General features: G+C 45.9%; 1 protein-coding gene and 1 long non-coding RNA gene across 18 annotated transcripts in view; one reads left to right on the forward strand and one right to left on the reverse strand.

The window, feature by feature from the left end:
• LOC106728585 overlaps positions 1–18,061 on the reverse strand; it is a 94,237-nt gene that overhangs the window by 24,513 nt on the left and 51,663 nt on the right. For 12 of the 16 annotated variants that reach the window (XR_004318811.1, XR_004318810.1, XR_004318809.1 and 9 more), the window contains exons 4-5: positions 2,977–3,082; positions 2,550–2,621 (exon numbers count right to left, since the gene is read on the reverse strand). This is a non-coding gene — a long non-coding RNA (uncharacterized LOC106728585). Of the gene's footprint in view, positions 1–1,466; positions 2,622–2,976; positions 3,083–18,061 lie in introns of all 16 variants that reach the window. The other 4 variants (XR_004318807.1, XR_004318805.1, XR_004318800.1 and 1 more) reach the window with 2 other exon arrangements.
• The window catches only part of AFAP1L1 (actin filament associated protein 1 like 1), a 57,815-nt gene continuing 47,982 nt past the window's right edge, over positions 8,229–18,061 (forward strand). For both annotated transcript variants that reach the window (XM_032477063.1, XM_032477064.1), the window contains exon 1: positions 8,229–8,380. In XM_032477063.1, the coding sequence (XP_032332954.1) occupies positions 8,365–8,380 (16 nt within the window). In that variant the 5' untranslated portion in view covers positions 8,229–8,364. The remainder of the gene's footprint in view (positions 8,381–18,061) is intronic.

Here is an 18,061-nt window from a genome sequence, read left to right on the forward strand (position 1 = left end):
TAAGAGCTTAGTGTATTTGAGGAACTAAAATATACTGGAGTGAAGCAAATGAAGGGGAGAGTGAGATTAGAAGAGGTGGAAGGCAGGAGCCGGAACATACAGAGGGACTAGAAGGACACCTCTCATTCATGCAGGTTTTGTGGAGACTATCTGGCCTGCACTGTGGTTGTTAACCTACAAGAAGCAGGGAGAATTGCTCCAAGTCTTGCTGCTCAACATGTGGGCCCCAACCAGCAGCACTGGAGTCACCAGGGAGCTTGCAAGGAAGGCAGAATCTCAGGCCCCACTCCCAACCTACTCAGTCTGAACCCATATTTCACTAAGACCCCCAGGTGATTCACACACATAGTGAAGTCTGAGAAGTGCTGCTCTAAACTATCTTTCTTCTTTGGACAGACACTGCAATATTTTGTGTCCAACTTTCTCAAGTTCTAGAAGGGAGCCCTTTCCCCAGGCACATGATCTCTCTGGACACTGGAGGGCAACCTTACATTAATAAAGCAGAACACAACCTGGGGGGAGAGGTGCACAGGAATCACAGAAAATTAGAGCTTAAAGCCAATACAGTGGCTGCAAAATGCAGCCATGGTAACAGGCCCACTGAGCATTTGAGCAGATCAGGACAAGCAGCCAGCTCCCCTGCGCCCAGAGCCGCTCGTCCTCACCAGGCACCTGGTACGGAAACACAGGGACGGGCAGTGGCAAGTGTCAGCAGCTGCGGCTGGCCACTGAACAGAGCCAAATGTGGAGCAGAAGGGCTTGAAATTCAAGGGGAACAAAGCACTGCTAAAATTCATAGCAATTATGAATTGAGTCTGCAGAGTTATGCCTTATGTGTAATTAAATTTTAAATGCTTCCTTCCACATCAGAATTTGAGTTGCTAAAACTCTTGATCACACAGTGATAAACACCTGCTTTTACATACAGAGCTGTGAGTCACTGCCAAGCTGTTCAGGAGCCCTAGAGCAAGACTCTAAATAAATAAAACCCAGAAGCCATGACCACAAAAGCTGGCCTCTCACTATCACCCTAGCATCCACTCGCCTCTTCACCTGGCCCCCAATGTGATCGGCACAGGGGCACAGGCAGAGAAACCAAAGTCCTGCAGTCACCCTCATGATGAGTCCTCAGGGCAAATAAGGGCCAAGAGTATAGATGAATCAGGTCAAAAAAAAAGCAAGGTGACATCTATGCCCACGACCAAAATGTTTCCTACTTGCAGGGAGACTGTTCCAGTGTTTCCCGAATTTCAGTCACTCAGATACCAACCTTCACAATTTTCATCAGATTATTTATTTACTTAATGCTATTTATGTGATGTATTTCTTTCAATTGACTCATACCTGACTTTTCTAGTATCAGTATCAGTGAAATATGGATAAGGACCAGTTTAAGGCTTTTAATACAAATTCAAATAAATTCGTAACTCTTCAAATATTTTGACCTGGGTAACATCTAAACTTACCTCCCATATTCACCATGAGTCTGAATCCCACACTTTGGGAAATGTATTCTCTTTGACAGAAGTGGGAGGAGAGAAAAGATTTGTACTGCCTAGTTTCTTCATGATGGCTGGACTTTGGAAAGCCAAAGGGAAAACAATATGAAGATGCTTCAGAGAAAAGAAAACACGAGTACTTTGACAATCAAGCTGGGCCCAGTTAACCCCAACCCACCTTGGGGAGCCAAGACTCCCATATACCACCAGGCTGTTCCTGGGACATCACACTAAGGTTCTCATTGGATACCGTCCCTTTCCCTGCTGCTCTGAATTGTAAAGACTTCGCCTAAGTGGGCATCACCATGAGCTGTGGCAGGGAAATGACAGCACCATGGCTAGGCTCAGCCTCTAACTGTAAGTCTCAAACTCACCATTTACTAGGGAGGGTTATGGGCTGAAGTGTGTCCCCCTAAAATTTATATGTTGATGCCCTAACACCCAGTTCCTCAGAATGTGGCTGTATTTGGAGATGCGACCTTTAAAGAGGTGGTAAGTTAAAATGAGGCCATGATGATGGGCGTGTTCCAATCTGACTGGTGTCCTTGTAAGAGACGGAAATGAGGACACAGGGGTGCATGTGCATAGAGGAAAAAGAACAGGTAACGAGGCAGCTGGAGGGCCACCATCTGCAAGCCATGGAGAGAGGCCTGAGAGGAAGACAACTCAGCTAACACCTGGACTGCAGACTTCCAGTGTATTTGAGGAACTAAAATATACTGGAGTGAAGCAATTAATTTCCACTGTTTAAGCCAGGAGAAAAGTAATTTCCATTGTTTAAGTCACCCAGTCTGTGGTATTTTGGTATGACAACCCTAGCAAACTAATACACCACATGAAATTAGATTTGCAAAATAGGAATAACAGCACTCATTTCATTAGGTGGTAAGGACTGAATGATGCGCCTCCAGCACAGCACCTGCCTGCAGGGGAGGTCCAGTTGACTGCTCAGCATCTCACTGGCTCTTAGATCAGGTGGTTTACCCAGATGATCAGTGCCCTCTCTGGGCCGGTGCTGGAACTACAGGAAGAGAGGCAAGCCTTTCTTACCTGGAATTTCAACTGGTAAGGGTGTGCAGGCTTGGAGCTTTGCGGCCTTTGGCACAGATTAAGAGACACCACCTGAAGATGAAGATTGAACAGAGGAGGGTGGAGTCAGGAGATGGAAAGAAAGTAGCAAGCACTGTTCATGTTCCTGGATCTGAGTTTGCCTGAAATCCAGCTTCACCCTTCAAATCCCCAGTTAGCATCAGAGCTAACACATTCCTTTTTTGGTTTAAGCCAGTTTGAGTTGTGATTATGTCACTTGCCACCAAAGGAGTCGTGACAAACACACTGGCTCCCAGAGTGAATTAATACTGACAGTGGAGTCTCATATGCAGAGCTTTGCTTTCTGTATGTGGGAGATCACGTGATCCCTGTTTAACTAGGACAGGCATCTGCCCCCAGGGAGCAAGCGATGGGCGGTGGGACTCACCAGGGAAGCCAAGTGGCTCATGTGAAAGGGTCAAAATCTGCCTCAGTCAGTCGTGAAAAGTTCTTGTAGGGGCTGGACCGAAGGCCTCCTGGCTCCCAAAGCCCTCCTGTGGATAAAGAATGTATTGTCATACAAGATATGTGACTGCCTCACACACAGGATCTTGTCCCCTGGACTAGCAGAAACTGTCCTAAGCAACTTGTCCTTCTGACAAAATAATAGCACTATTTAATTTTTAAAAATATACCTACTACAAAATGCCACCCCTTCTCGGACTCTGTGGGTAACAGGAGCTGGAAGCTCCGCAGTCCAAGGGTATCAGGTGTTCCTACAGAGAAGGAGGACGCTGGCAAATCTATCACTTTTCCAATGGTTTGATTTACATAAAACTCCCTGCAGGGGGCAGCCTGGATGTGTGGCTGAGATTTCAGTGTTCCTTAATATTTCCATAAGCATCTGACAGTGTCTTTGGAGGAAACCCACACTGATTACAATAACTCACACTTCTGCACTAAGCATTTTACATATCTCAGCTAGTTCTCTGGTACTTTCATCCTCATTTTACAGATGAGGAAACTGAGCCGTTGGTAAGTAACCCATTCAAGGTTTCACAGCTGTATGTGGCAGAGCCTGAACTTGAACTCCAGATATCAAGTCTAGAGCCCTGGGCACCACTCCTGGTTCTGCCTGTAAGATCTTGTGTGATTTCAGGCACGATTTCTTCCCCTCTCTTGGCCTCAGTTTCCTCATCTGACAAACGAAGGGACCACACTGGCTAATCTCTCAGGCTCCTTTCAGCTCTGAAGTTTTTCTAGTTCCAGGTTTAAGAAATTCACTTTGGACTTCTACACACTGGCGTCAGCCTGCAGCCTAGAGGTGAAAAGAGGTGATGCAGTGCAGCCTTTCAAAAGAGAGTTAGTCCCTGCTGCAGTTTGAAGGGTTGGGTTATCACCTCAGCCCTCAGGTAGAGGCACCCAGCTGGACAGGCTGTCTAGAAGCCCACAGTTTTTCTCAGGTTCCACAGGGTAGCCTATGGGCCAGATTAACCTCACAGGGGTGTTTGGGGTGTTTATTTGGCCCTTGCAATGTTTTAAAACAGCTGACTTAGTTACCAACATTTCTAAATCAAAAGCTGAAATCTGGATTCCTAGATTCTCCTGAAAAGTCTGAAGATCTGGTCACTCCAGGCCCATGTTCCCACTGGCCATGCTGGTCTGAGTTGCTGGCTCCTGGCCTTTCAGATGGAACAAGAGTGCTCTGCTTTGCCAGGTAGCCAGCTCACACACACACCTCCCCTGCCTGGCTCTGTGGGCACTTCGGCCTGTGAGCCTCACTTAAGGAGCCAAGGGTGCTGTTTTCTTGAGGAGGGACCAGAGAGGAGGGGGCACGCAGCACTGGGGCACAGGAACAAAAGCTCCTTTTCCTCCAGACACAACAGTGCCCTGGGCTCTGTGACAGTTAAAGCTGAGCCTGCAACCCGGGTGCAGGTAGGAGCCCAGTGCCCTGGAACCAAAACCTGAAGGTGCAACAAAAGGAGGGGTTTTCATCCCTCTGTGAAACTCTCCTCCCATCAGCCGCCATTCAGATCTCTATCTGCCTTCCGGGGCCCAGGGTGAATTAGCAGGCATGTGTCATTTCCCTGGATAGGAGCTATAATGGTGACATTGTGCTAAGTGGAACAAGAGAGGTTTTCATCTAGCGGCCAGCATTGGGCAGACACTCGAGCAAAGGGCTCTGGGGCTCACCCTGCACAAAGGGGTTCAGGAGTGGGCCCTGAGCCAAGGAGAAGTGCCGTGGGCTAGGCTGCATGTCTGCAGCGGCAGGCAGTGAGGCTGCACTTCATTGCAATCTCATTTTCTTCTGCAAATAAATAAGCAAACATACAATCCCAGAGGATAAAGGGAACCCCCCACCCAGGATACCTGCATTAATAGAAGCCTCATGAGTCCTTGAGCATTTACTCACTGACTCACTCCACAATACGTATTCCACTTACTAGGTGCCGGGCACTGTGCTAGGCCCTATGGATCTAGCAACGAGTTAAGACACAGGGCGCTTTCAATCTAGGGTGCCGGGGAGAGGTAAGGAGAGAGGTAAGTAGGAAGTTAAACAATGATGACCCGATGGAAGAACGGAGAGTCACACAGTGACAGAGTCAGTTCAAGAACCCGGATCTGAACCCCTAACCTGTAGTTTTTCTTACTCTTCCCAGGATCTCCTGAGATCGCTGTTTATTTATTCTGAGGAATGGCGGGTTTGGGCTCAGTGAAGAAGGCACCCCAAAGACTATAATAAGGAATTTGGACTCTGCACTGGGGATAAAGGAGAGCCACAAATACTTTAAACAGGGATTTGACTGGAGCTGTGGAATGGACACTCTGGTGGCCATGATGGAAGCAGACCTGGAGGCAAGGGGACAAGTTAGAAAGCTGAAGTACGTTTCTCTCACTGGGACAAAGGACGTTTAGCCTCCAAATTTTTCTTTCCCAGGGCTTCCCAGTTCCACCTGATAAGCTAAGAATGAGACTGGGGAATATCATTTGTTTTCACAAGACTGGGAGCATACAGGAGCTGAAAGCTTTTTTCCTGGAATTGTTCACTGGAACCAAACTTGATATCTTTTTTACAGAGCTGAAGCTCTCCACACAAACCTTCAGACAAGCACCAGGCAAACCTGGAAAACTTAGTACAACAATAAGGAAAGGGAAGATAGGAGGAAGATCTTTAAAATCCTTTCTAAAGAGTTGCATTTGTACAGTGAAGTGGAAAGGGGAAGAGAAGACCAGGCATCGGCATCCACAACCTTCAACCCCATTCTCGGTCCAGCGCTTCCCTCCCGGCCCCTACAATCTAGCCAAGCCAAACTGCTGTGCAGACACATCCTGCAGTTCTCTATCTCTGTGTCTTTGCTCTCACTGTTTTCTCTGCCTGTAATGTTATCTCCTCATTGCAGGCTCACCCAAATGTCTGTCATCCATTACTGTCTCCATGATCAGTGAGTTCTTGCTTTGTCTTAATGAACTCCAAGAGCACTTTATCTCTCCTCTGATACTTTTCACGTAATAATTTTTAATTAAGTTATTTTGTACATATTTATCTCCTCTACTAGACTGTTGATTTCTTGAGGACGGAGATCATGCCTATTTAGCATTACTTCTTCCAAGAGGAATTGGCACAGAATGTAACAAATATTCCTAGGTGAACTGATGAAAAGTGGGGGTAGTTTTTATGGTTAATATAGACCCAATTAAAGGAAAATCACAGAAAAAATATATATAGTTATTTCTTGTCCCAAACCCACAAATAGCCACCTCATCCATCTCATTCAGTTACCCAACAGCAACCAAGCTGTAGTCAATTTAGTCAACAGTGCCACCTAGTGGACATTATGGGTAATTATTAAACCTGAACCACTACACCTTTGCAGCAGCTTTTTTGTTAATCCTTAGAACTGTGCACTGTTCTCCCATTTTTACATCTTTCCTAGACCACAGCCCAGTTAATTCCACTCCATAAATTATTCTGTATATACATATAAATTCCCTTTAGTTCTTTTTTCTTTTCCAATTCTCTGATAAACCTCAAAGTCTTTGAAAGTTTCTGAAGCATCTAAAAATCTACCAAAGCCTCCAACTGTTCTTGTAATAGTTATGTTTTATGTATTTTTAAAATTTATTTCAAATTAAATAGTTTTTTTTTAAAGTATTAATGAGCTAGCCTGGGAATTTGACTACAATTTATAGCCTTGTTTCCAAGCATTTCAGAATTCAAACAGTGAACTTTTGGAAGTTAATCCACTTGTAAATTGTTGGCTGTCTGCTTTAGAATTTAAACTGACCTTTTCAAATTGGAAAAGTAGGCAAGAACAAAGAACTTGGAAAATAATAATGGCTCACATTTTTATAGCTATTTACGGTTTACAAAGTGGGTTTGTACTGTCATTTCATTTGCCCTCCCAACAGCCTTGGAGGTCAGCATGAGGTTTCCCATAGCATAGATGAGCAAGCAAACCTCATAGGCTTAAAGTTATACACTTAGTAAGTGGTAGAGTAGGAGCTCACACACAAGTTTTCAGACTCCAATCCTATTATGGTTTTTTCACTACATTGTATTTCTTCTGTGCTCACACACAGACATACTAAACAAACTACTGATGCAATTTGGCAAAGCCAGGGTTAATTTCAACTTGCCCATCAAAGCAATGGAGAAAATATTCCCAGTCCAGGAAAATGCAGGACGCTCTTTCCCAGGCCCTTCCTTGTCTCTGTCTTTGCACAAGGTGGTCCCAATGCCAGAATGTTCTAAGTAAAAAGATGGCCTAGTCAAACCTGCAAACTGTGACCTGACCTATCTTGGGGAGGAGGAGTGCCTAGAAGAATTAAGCCTGGACTTCACTTTATGAAGGGTCTTAAATTTAGACATTTCATACTGTCTATAAATGGGTTAGCCTTACTTTCACAGAGACACACTAATAGGATGAAAGATGTTAACATTCTTCATACAACTTTAAACTTAAATCACATTCCTGACTATACTGGCCAGAGCAATATTTTTTCTATATCCTGTAATCATTTGGGGACAAGCACACTTACATTTTACTGAATTTATATGCTAAAAACAAACAAACAAACAAAAACCCTGTTCATTCTTTTCACAATTTTATCACTCTGTGTCGGCACTCTTCACATTGTAGTACACAGGGAACCTCAAAAGTCGGAAGTGTCCCAAACCACTGCCCATCTTTGAGCAATCCTCTCTTTCTCTCCTTTTCCTAGGTGGTTTTATTTTTTAAAGATCTTTATTATTATTATTTCACTCCTCATTGACACCCCTATTGACACTGCACCAGCATAGTGTTTGTTTCACTGTCTGGCACTAGAAGGTGCTCAGGAAAGAACTGTTGAATGGAGAAGATAAACCCAAAGCCAGGAAATGGGTGGCAGCGGCAGGGAAAGAGATTTTGATTCCATTGGAGAAAAACACGTTCTAACAGTCTGGGGCTGGGAAGTGCGCTAGTCAGCCACCGGCACTAGCGGAGTGAAAGCTGAGCTGAACAACGCCTTGGTCTGTGCGGGCAAGCGTGTGAACCGGGACATTGGTCCTCCAGGCCCTAGCGGAGGGGCGCAAAGGCTTGCAGAAGGCAGGGCGTGGCGCGGGCGTGTGCGGGACACCGGTGGTGGCCCGGGGGTTGGGGGGGGGGGAGGCGGGCTCCGGGTCTATTCCGGGAGCAGCGTGCAAGGGCGGGCGGGGGCGCCGGGGGAGCATCCTGTCGGGGGAGGGGACGCGCGAAGGGCGCTCCCGCGGGGCTGGACTGCAGAGTGCCGCGCGCCCGCAACAGCCAGCGCGGGGGAAGCCACCGCGCCCTGCTCCGCGAGATCGGCCGGCGCCATGGACCGAGGCCGGGGTAAGAAGAAACGCAGCGCCAGCACTTGTTGCTTTGCGGGGTGGGGAGGGGAGAACTGGGCGATCTAGAGGCGGGCGACGAGGAGGAGGGAGAGACGGGCGGGGGTTGGGGGCGGCCAGGAGCGATCGGAAGGGACGCGGGGTCTGGGTGGGTTGAAAGCCCGGTGCTGTGTGTACAGGTGCCTCCTGTGCCGGGGCAGCCTGGGGTCTGTTAGGGACTCATGTCCCGGAGCTGAGTCGCCTCCTATGTGTAAAACCAGTTTTCATACACTCAGTCTTAACTTCATAAAAGAATCCCCCACGAGATTCCTGAGGACAGCGAGCTCCTCCTACTCCATTCCCTCCCCTTCCTCCCAAGGGTAGAATAAGATTGACCAGTCACACTCCCGAAACACCCCGACATGTGAAGGCCCTACTGTTAGCAGGCTGTGAAGCCCCAGGAGACCGAAGTGTGCAGCTACCCAGGGCATCTGGAGGAGGAACAGCAGGCATGCGTGTGGGTGGGCGCAGGGTGTGCCCAAGACCTGGCTCGGTTCCTGACAAGCTGTGTGACCTTAGCCCTGTCCCTTCTCCTCTCTGGGCTAGTGACAGGGTTGGACTAGATGGTATCTGAGGTTCTTCCTGATTGGACTCTTTTTTGATGAGAGTATTTGATGAAAGTATTTGATAAAATTTCACAAACATGGTGCAGGCTTGTTGAAACTGTAACTGACAGGAGCAAAGAGAAGGTGTTCATGGGGGATGGGGGTTGTGCTTAAGTAAAGACCTAGACACCTCAGTGGGCTCATGTCTGTAAAAAACTGGCCTGCTTGGACATGGGGGCAGTATCAAAGGCTGGGAATCAGAACACCAGGGTCCTAACTCCTCACCTCTGGAGTCCAAGGAGCTCACAGGTATGAATACACTTGGTAAACTGGCGAGTGCTGTACCAACATGAGAAGCATTATTATTATGGCTATTATTATTATTATTAATGGAAAATTCCTCCCCCTCCCTACAATCTTACACCCTTCCTCTATCTACCAGTTTGCTGTGCTGAGGCTTCCAAGGGGAAATAAAGGAGTGGCCAGGGGTGTGGAAGAAATTCGGAGGGCACTGGGGGCAGGGATGAGAGCAGGAGCAGGTGTCAGGGTAACCTCCCTACACTCCTATTATAGGTAAAGCCAGAGTTCAGAGGGCTGTAAGGGACCCCCGACTTGCAGGTCAAGATGCTGGGGACAACTTCCCCACCCACACCATCTCCAACACAAAATGCTGCATCACTCTCTCCTATTGGGAGCTGGAAAGACAAGCAGAAAATGGAGGGGACTTCCATTTGGCTCTTTGGGGACTGAGGATGTGATCTGTAAAGCAGTTCTCACCTGTTAACTGACTCCTGGACAAGTTTGCAAAGAGCATACACTCGCCAGGGAGGAGAAAGAGAAAAAGAGGCATGTCTAATGTCCCTCAGTCTCCCATCCCCACCTCCCACACTGTACAAAGCAAAGAGCACTGCCCTCCACCCCATCACATCCAACCCCATCTGGTCCCCAGTACAAAAATCCACACCTCGCCTACCCAGAACTGTGGAGAACAGACCATGTCCTCCTTGACAGATCAAGGGTGACAATAATTCACTTAGTTTAAAATGCTTAAAAACTGATGCCTCACTTAAGAAGGCTGCCTCCAGAGCACTCGGCTAGGAAGCCAGACTCCCCAGGAATCTGTTAGTACTCACAATGTTCTAGGGCTCTGACCCTCTCCCCTGCTGCAGGCATTCCTAGCCTACTTTCCTTCCCCTTCACAGCTCCTGGCACAATGTGCCGTTACTCTAAGAGTTTGTTATCTGACTCTGTGTTTAGTGTCTACCTACCCTGCCAGAATGTAAGCTTCCAGAAGGCTGGGAGAGGATCTGAGTGGTCATTCTGCTGACACCAATGCCTGGCACACAGTAGGAGCTCACAACCAGTGGTCTCATTAGTTAATTGGTAATATGAAACATATTGTATAGTGCACCCCAAGTTGATTAATTGTAATACTGATTTTTAAAAATACATACTACTAAATCCTCACATCAGAACAGTTCTTGTGACTTATAAAGGCCTTCTCAAATTTGAGTGAAGTGACCAAAGCACACAGGACCCTCAGCTGTCTAGATCCTCAGTTGTCTACCTTTAGAAGTTACTGCAAACATTGTATTAATTAAAGCAAGCACAACTATATATGAATTAGAATGCAAAATCTATGGGTTTTTAAGATAAAATCTAAGACTTCAAAAATCATTCCAGTGGAAATTTCTTATTGTGCCCATATCCCTGGGTGGGTGTGTGCACTCTCTTCTGTTGTCAGGGAAGGTTTAAGAAGTACAGGTCTCATTTCAACCCCATATCTACCATGTAGGGAGTGTGACTGTCATGCCCAGGAGACTGGGGAGGAAATGACACTTTGCTATTGACAACAGTAACAACTGAAATCATCAAGGCACTCAGCTTTTTACAGGGCTTCTCTCAGAACAAGCAATGGGGTGGGTCTATGAGCAGGTACTATCATTAATCCCCACCTCATAGGAAAGCAGGTTTGGCAGTGTGTTAGTTAGCTAGGGCTGCCAAACAAAATACCACAGACTGGATGCCTCAAACAACAAATGTATTTCCCCACAGTTCAGGAAGCTAAAAGCCCAAGATCAAGGTGCCATCTGGGTTGGTTTCTGGTGAAGCCTCTCTTCCAGGCTTGTAGATGGCCACCTTCTCACTGTGCCCTCACATGGCCTCTTCCCTGTGCACGCATGGAGAGATATCTGGTATCTCTTCCTCTTCTTATAAGGACATCAGTCCTATTGGATTAGGGCCCACCTTTATGAACTCATTTAACCTTAATTACCTCCTTAAAGGCCCTATCTCCAAATGTAGTCACATGGGGGTTGGGGCTTCAATGTATGGATTTGGTGGGGAGCACAACTCAGTTCATAATAGCAGGATTAGGTCACTGACATTAATTTGTATAGTCACTCGCCATATGAGAGACAGAGCTGGGTTTGAACAAAGTCCTGATCTTAAGCTTGCTGCTGGCTACCTCTGTGATGGCAGGTGACCTGCCAAAGCCCTACAGCAGGGCTTGGACACCAAACCTTCCTGCTCCAGGTCTGGGCACCTCCATCACATCACAACTGCACTGTTGTTCAGATCTTCAGTAGCAATTACATCATAAAAGCTCAGCATCAAAGTCAAATGACTCAGGAATGAAAACAAACCTGGGAAGTAGTATTTCTCTTCTAACAGGAAATGTGTCTTCCCATGAGTAAAGCAGGATTATATGATGAAGCAACAGACACAGAAACCACTTACATTATAATCAAAGTCTTCCAGCAGGATTTCCTAATTCATGAATATCATACTTAGAGAATCAGCTACTGGTAAAGGTAACTCTATAGACACCACCTTCTACAGGACCAGTCACTCAATTTTCTATCCTCACAAGGATAAAATATGGACACTGATGATACCTATTTCTTGGGGTTGTTATAAAAAGTAAATGTATGAAAAATACTTCAAACAATGCCTAGCATATGGGACCCATTTAATAAATGCTGGCTGTTGCAATAATTAGAATCTTTTTTATCAGACTCGACGTAATAAAATTCTACTGGCTCCAAGCTGGTCTGACTCTGAGGACACTTTTTGAGTCCCTACTCTGTTTTAAGAACTGAGCTAATCAGCTCTTTGTACAACACAAAGACAGGGACCATATCATAATCTCTGTATCCTGGAGTTCCTTCATAGTGCTTATCTCTTGGAAATCCGTCTCTGACCTGCAGTAACTGAGCCATCACATGGGCATTTCTGAGTGACTGATGAATTACTGATATATACTCCAACACATCTATTTTCTCTTATTTATTCTATTTATTTGTGCCTACTGACTATGGTTGTGCCTAGGCCAGTTTTTTTTTTTTTTTTCAGGGCAGGGGTGGTTATTAGGTTCATTTATTTATTATTATTACCATTTTTTTTTTAATGGAGGTGCTGGGGATTGAACCCAGGACCTCATGCATGCTAAGCATGCACTCTACACTGAGCTATACCCTCCCCGCCATGGTTGGGTCTTTACAATTTTGCTTTTGTGAACTTTCCAGTCTTCTCAAGCTATTTTTGCTTTAAAGTCTTTGGTCTAAATTTTCTCTGATTTTTTAATATGCCTTCTTAATGTCTGAGGTTATGTCTGATCTGCCTAGCTCACATGAAGCAATCGATTTCCTCAAAGTTCCTTTCCTTTCCACTTCACAGCAAGTTCTTTTTCAGCTAGTTGAATTCAGCCCAAGATGGGAGTTTCTTTTGCTGCATGCAATATTCTCTGGGAGGTCATATTGCCTCCTGGGCAACTCAGGAAATAATGTGAAGCTCTGCTTTTTATTAAATGAGATTTTGATTATTCAAGAGATGATAGACGAACCCACGCTGTGTCTTGCCTCTGTTGGACCAGCTTTGAGATCTATACTAGGAAAGCCACATCTTCCCCATCCATGGCTTCTACTGGTCAACTAGCCTGTAGCCACTCCTATGATAAGCTCCCATCCATGACTCATCGCCCAACTTCTGTCCCTAAGGTTATGAATTCCTGTATCTCTTCCCTGACACCCGAGTTCATTCTCTATTCCTTCTATCAATTACTCATCTTCTGAAAGGAATGCTCACCCATGTTCCATGAAGTCATCTCTGTCAACCTGGAGATGCAGTAGAGCCAGGTGGTTCAGAGAATGGTCAAATTAAGGTTTTGACCACAACTTTCTAGCTGTATGATCTTGTATGAATTGGGCAAATTACTTGATTTCTCTGAACGTGTTTCATCTCATTTGGAGTGTCATGGGAAAAGGTAATGCATGTAAGCCAGGGCTTAGGAAACATTCAGTGGATGATCAATGTTACATTTATCAAATATAATTACTTAGATTTTAGCCACACTCTGCAGTGGGTGTACGTATAGGATTTAACCTTACTCCTTTCCATGTAGAGGCTTCGCTGATCACTGGGCACTGCTTCCATTTCCTTGTTCCACCCGGGGTTTTTCTGCCTCTCCCTCAAATATCAGTTTCAAGCCCCTCTTCTCACATGGGTGAACACCCTGCCAAGTAAGTTCCTCCCTCCCTGCCCTCTGCCAAGAGCCTATCATTATTCCATCCTGATTTTTCGTTCAGAAAAACAATCCTGTTTTTGGATACCATTAGCTTCTCATGCCCTTCTTACCCTTCTAAAAACAACTTGCAATTGAACAAAAAAATAAGGCCCTCCCTGCACACACACATGCACACTGCAGCCTCCTGTTTCTTCCCACACACTTCTTTCACTCCCAGCAGTCTCACTTCCAATCATGCCTTCTGCTGAAAGCCCACTCCTGAGAGTCACAGGCAGCTTCCATTTTGTCTAATTTTTCACCCCTTCCCAGTCCTGGGCTTTTCTGTAGCTCTGACCTTCTACTCTTTTCTAAATGGATTCTCCTATTTGCAAAGATGGAGAAAGCACTGATTTTGGAATCACGTAAGTCTGGAAAGGAAAATTGAATAACCTGCACTGCTCCATTCCTCCAAGAAGCCTTTTCTGCCCCTCCTCCTACTCCATCTCCAGTCCCACTGTTACAGGTGCTTATAGCCTCTGGGCTTCTCTTGCCCTAAGGCTAGTGACCCAACTAAGTCTTGTTCCATTAGTCTGTAAAGCAGGAAGAATGACACCCAGAATTGGGAGGCTGCAACGTGGTACTATTTGCCCAGCGCCCAGTGCCTGGCCCATCACAGGTGTCTAATAATTGTTATTTTCCATCTTTTTCTCTAGCTCATTTCTTCTTCTTTGATGGCTCTCACCCCTTCTCCCCAACACTTCAGCCCTCTCTACACTCACTCCTGCAGAGAACCAAGCCCCTGTATAAGGGCTACTCTCAATGTCCATTTTCAGCCATGAGTGGAGCTCCACTCCTGCACTATCTCCTGCCTGTGGTACATTTCCATTTGGAAGTCAACTCAACCTCCAAGTGACCCAATTTTGAACTCATCTTATTCACCACCAAATCAGATCATCCTTCCTGTTTCTCTTTTTCTGTTAACGGCACAACCCACGGGGAGCTATTGAAGGAAATGGGGCTGTTTGTGAACAAGACTAAATTTGAAGGGGGGACATGGGATCAGTTCTCAAACTAGCTGTCCTGTACAAGAGGTAATAGACTCTCAGAAGGCTGTACAAGAGGTTAAACAGAGGCCAACTGGGGCTCGATCTGGGAGAAGCGTACAAATGAAAAGAGCTATTCAGTGACAGAGCAGGAGTCGCCTAGGAACATGATGAAGCAGAGGTTGAGTGGCCACAGATCAGGGGAGCCACAGAATGGCTCCTATGGGGAGCCCAGTAATATATAGGTTAAAACAGCTGTTACTCAATATTCAAGAGCTTTCCACAGGCATGACCCTTTTGCAAACTATAGAGAACAGGGCTTGTAGGAGTGGATATTTTAACCTAAAGCATTCATCTTTTATGCAAATATGTATCATAGCTTTTAATGGGACTTATGAATTATCTATGCTTGTGGATGGAACTGGAGAAGAGGGCCTGATACAATTAAAGACAGTTAATCAAAACTATAGATCTGATGATGCTTAAACTCTTGAGTGGTTTCTCATTGTTCTTAGGATCAGACAACAATCCTGGTGGTGGCCCTCAAGGCCCTGCCCTACCTATCATCTCCTTCTTTAGGCTCTCCTCACACTGGCCTTTGTACCTTCACCTGGTTAACTCCTTCCTGTTCATCCTTAGTGATCTGCTCAAATATTACTTCCTCAAGGCAATCTTTCCCAAACTCCATTTCCACTTAGTGTTAGGGATGTTGAGCATCACAGTGTGCTTCCTTTGGAGCCTGGGCCATCTCTGGTAATCATACATGCTCTCACTCAGCAGTTGTCCACTGGGTTGAGGGGGTCGGGGCAGGGGGGTGTCACTCTGAGCCAGAAGGAACCTGTATAATAGGAAGGCTATTCAAACAGGGAACTGACAACTAAAATCCTCTCTCTGGGGACCCTTTCAGCCCTGAGTTTCTCTTCTATGACTTCTCTTAACTTTGGCAAAAGACTTGTGACGTGGTCAGCTGAGACATTCTCCCCACTGGACAGATGCAAAAAGTGACGTTCAAAAAGATGACTCTGCTATTCCCCCTCCCTGAAAGAGACTGCTCATCTCCACAAAAACTACCTGCCACATCCTCCCCTGAACTTCCCTCTGACTTTGGCTTACCACCACCCTCCTTGGTCTCCACTTTAAGAAGATTGTATTGTACTAACTTAAATGCCTCCTATGTGTATAAATGAAGGAAGGCTGTGATCTGAGACTGTCTCTACATCTCATTTCTAGTGTCCAGCACACAGCAAATGTTTAATAATAAGTGCCAGCTGAGCACTCACCAGGAGTCAGGCAGTTTTCATATGGACATTGAGCCATTTAATCCTCTCAACAATCATAAAGTTGATGCAGTTTAACCTTCATGTACACTAAATATGCCACTAATTTTACTAGAGGAGAAATTCTATCCAAAAATGTTGCCAGCAGCTATGAGTTGAGTTTCTGTACAGTGTGTAGCCTTTATCTTCTAAAATCACAGCTAGGACATATATAAAAATTATTAATATGTAAATATAATTTTGTATTAAAAGTTTTGTAGTTTATGGCAGAATCTGGTTCTGTGGTAGACAAGCAAGCACAGTCCCTGTGAAGGCATGTTTGTGATCCATGTGAGCGTGTGCATGCGTGACCATTTGAAGTTTTTGATATATTTGTGATATTTATCTCCCTCGAGCCCTGCAGTCTCACCCCGACAATGGAATTCAGTGGGAATGTTTATCATGACTTTGCCATGTGTTGCATTTTAAATGTATTTGCTGTAATTTATTTTTAGGACATAATTTAAAATGTGTTGTATATGTATTTTTTTAAATATCTTCATTTTACAGGTGAAGAAACTAAGGCTTAGAAAGGTCAATTTATTTACCCAGCCCTGCCCACCTCCAAACCCAAGTTCTTTACCACTGCTCTCCACTGCTTCTCCAAGAATGCTAGAGGGGCATTCCCAGGCCAGTTGAATGAGGGACTTGCTAGATAAGCTACAAGTACTTACTAGGTAAAGACTTCAAGGTGGGAAGCAGGGGAGGGAAAGAGGACCTGAACAAGTCCAGGACAGACATCCTCCATCAATGAATGGTATGGCCAGGCAGCTGGTGTGAGATTCTGTTTCTTACCCTTCACACTCCTCCCACTGTGGCCCTTGGGGTTCTGGTGTTTAGAATTCAAGAAGCACTCATACTCTTGGAATTGGCAAAGAGCCTGCCCCAGGAGGGCCAGGCAGGGTTTGTCCTCCATCTAAAATTCCATTTGGGGAATCCCAGCCACACCCCTAGTGGGGGTGGAGGTGCAGAGCTGGCCGGGCCTGATACTTCTCCCTGCACAGCTGTCAGGCTGCATGGGGGGCAGAATGTGGCACACATTGCAATCATTCCAGCTCTGGGGAATTTATCGACAGCACGTCCCACAGGAGGCAAGCTCAGGGGCTTTTTATAGCCCTCTAAGAACCTAGGGGAAAACTGATCTCCTGAGAGGGAGAAGTGGGGCACATGTCTTTTCCAGGCACCATTCCTTCAAACGTGTAGTCCCAGATCCCCATGATCCAAATCAGGGTAAGGGTCATGGCTCAGTGAGCAGTGTGGAGTAGTGGAAGCATGCTCACTGTCCAGGGGATGGGGACCCCAACCAAACCCAGTTCCTTGAATCCCTTCCTTGGACTTCAGTCTCTACACCTGTCAGGTCAAAGTATTTATTATAGCACAGAGATCAGCACACCTCAGCTGGTAGACCAAATCCAGTCCACTAACTCTTTTTGTAAATAAAATTTTACTGGCACACAGCCATGCCCATTCACTATATATTGTCTATGGCTGCTTTCTTACTACAAGGGCAGAGCTGAGTAGTTGCAACAGTGGCCCATATGTGACCTTAAAAGCCTAAAATATGTACTATCTGGTCCTGTACACAAAAAGTCTGCCAACCCCTGGATTAGACTGTAGGGAGTTTGGGAGTGTCTGCCTGGAGCACTGGTGAGAAGGATTCTGAGGGTGTGTCCAGGCTGAGGAATGAAGCACTGTCCTTAGATGATACAAGAATATGTATTCAAGACTAACGTTGGAAAGACTCCAGAATGCCATTTACCAGTGTTTTTCAAACTACTTTTAGCCCCAGAATCCTTTTGCAAACAGAATCTTAAGTAACAGAGCACTGCTTTGGGGGAAATGGGAATGAGAATGCTAAGCACAGCCCATTCCATCTTGCTACTCTCAAGGCAGCCCCTAAGGAAGCCTCCCAGATCCCACAGCTCCAACTGAAGAGCATTTGAAAGTTACCTGTCTCATCCTATGCCCCTCACTTTACAACTGGGGAAACTGAGGCTCAAGACGGGGGTGGTATCTTGCCTAAGGTCATATGATGGACTCCAAGTTGGCTTTCCCCAGAACCACTAACATGGTCATGAGGTATCAGTAGAGCACAGACATAGTTCTGATAGGGAGAAAACCTGTCCACTGGCCTTGGGGGCCTCAGGGCTGCCACTGGTGTGTGAGTAGCCTGACATGCCCTTGCTGACCCAGCAAGCCCAGGGGTTCAGGGCTGGGACACTGCTGACACCTGCC

Source organism: Camelus ferus, chromosome 3 (genome assembly GCF_009834535.1).
Source record: "Camelus ferus isolate YT-003-E chromosome 3, BCGSAC_Cfer_1.0, whole genome shotgun sequence".
In the NCBI taxonomy this organism is placed as follows: domain Eukaryota; kingdom Metazoa; phylum Chordata; class Mammalia; order Artiodactyla; family Camelidae; genus Camelus; species Camelus ferus.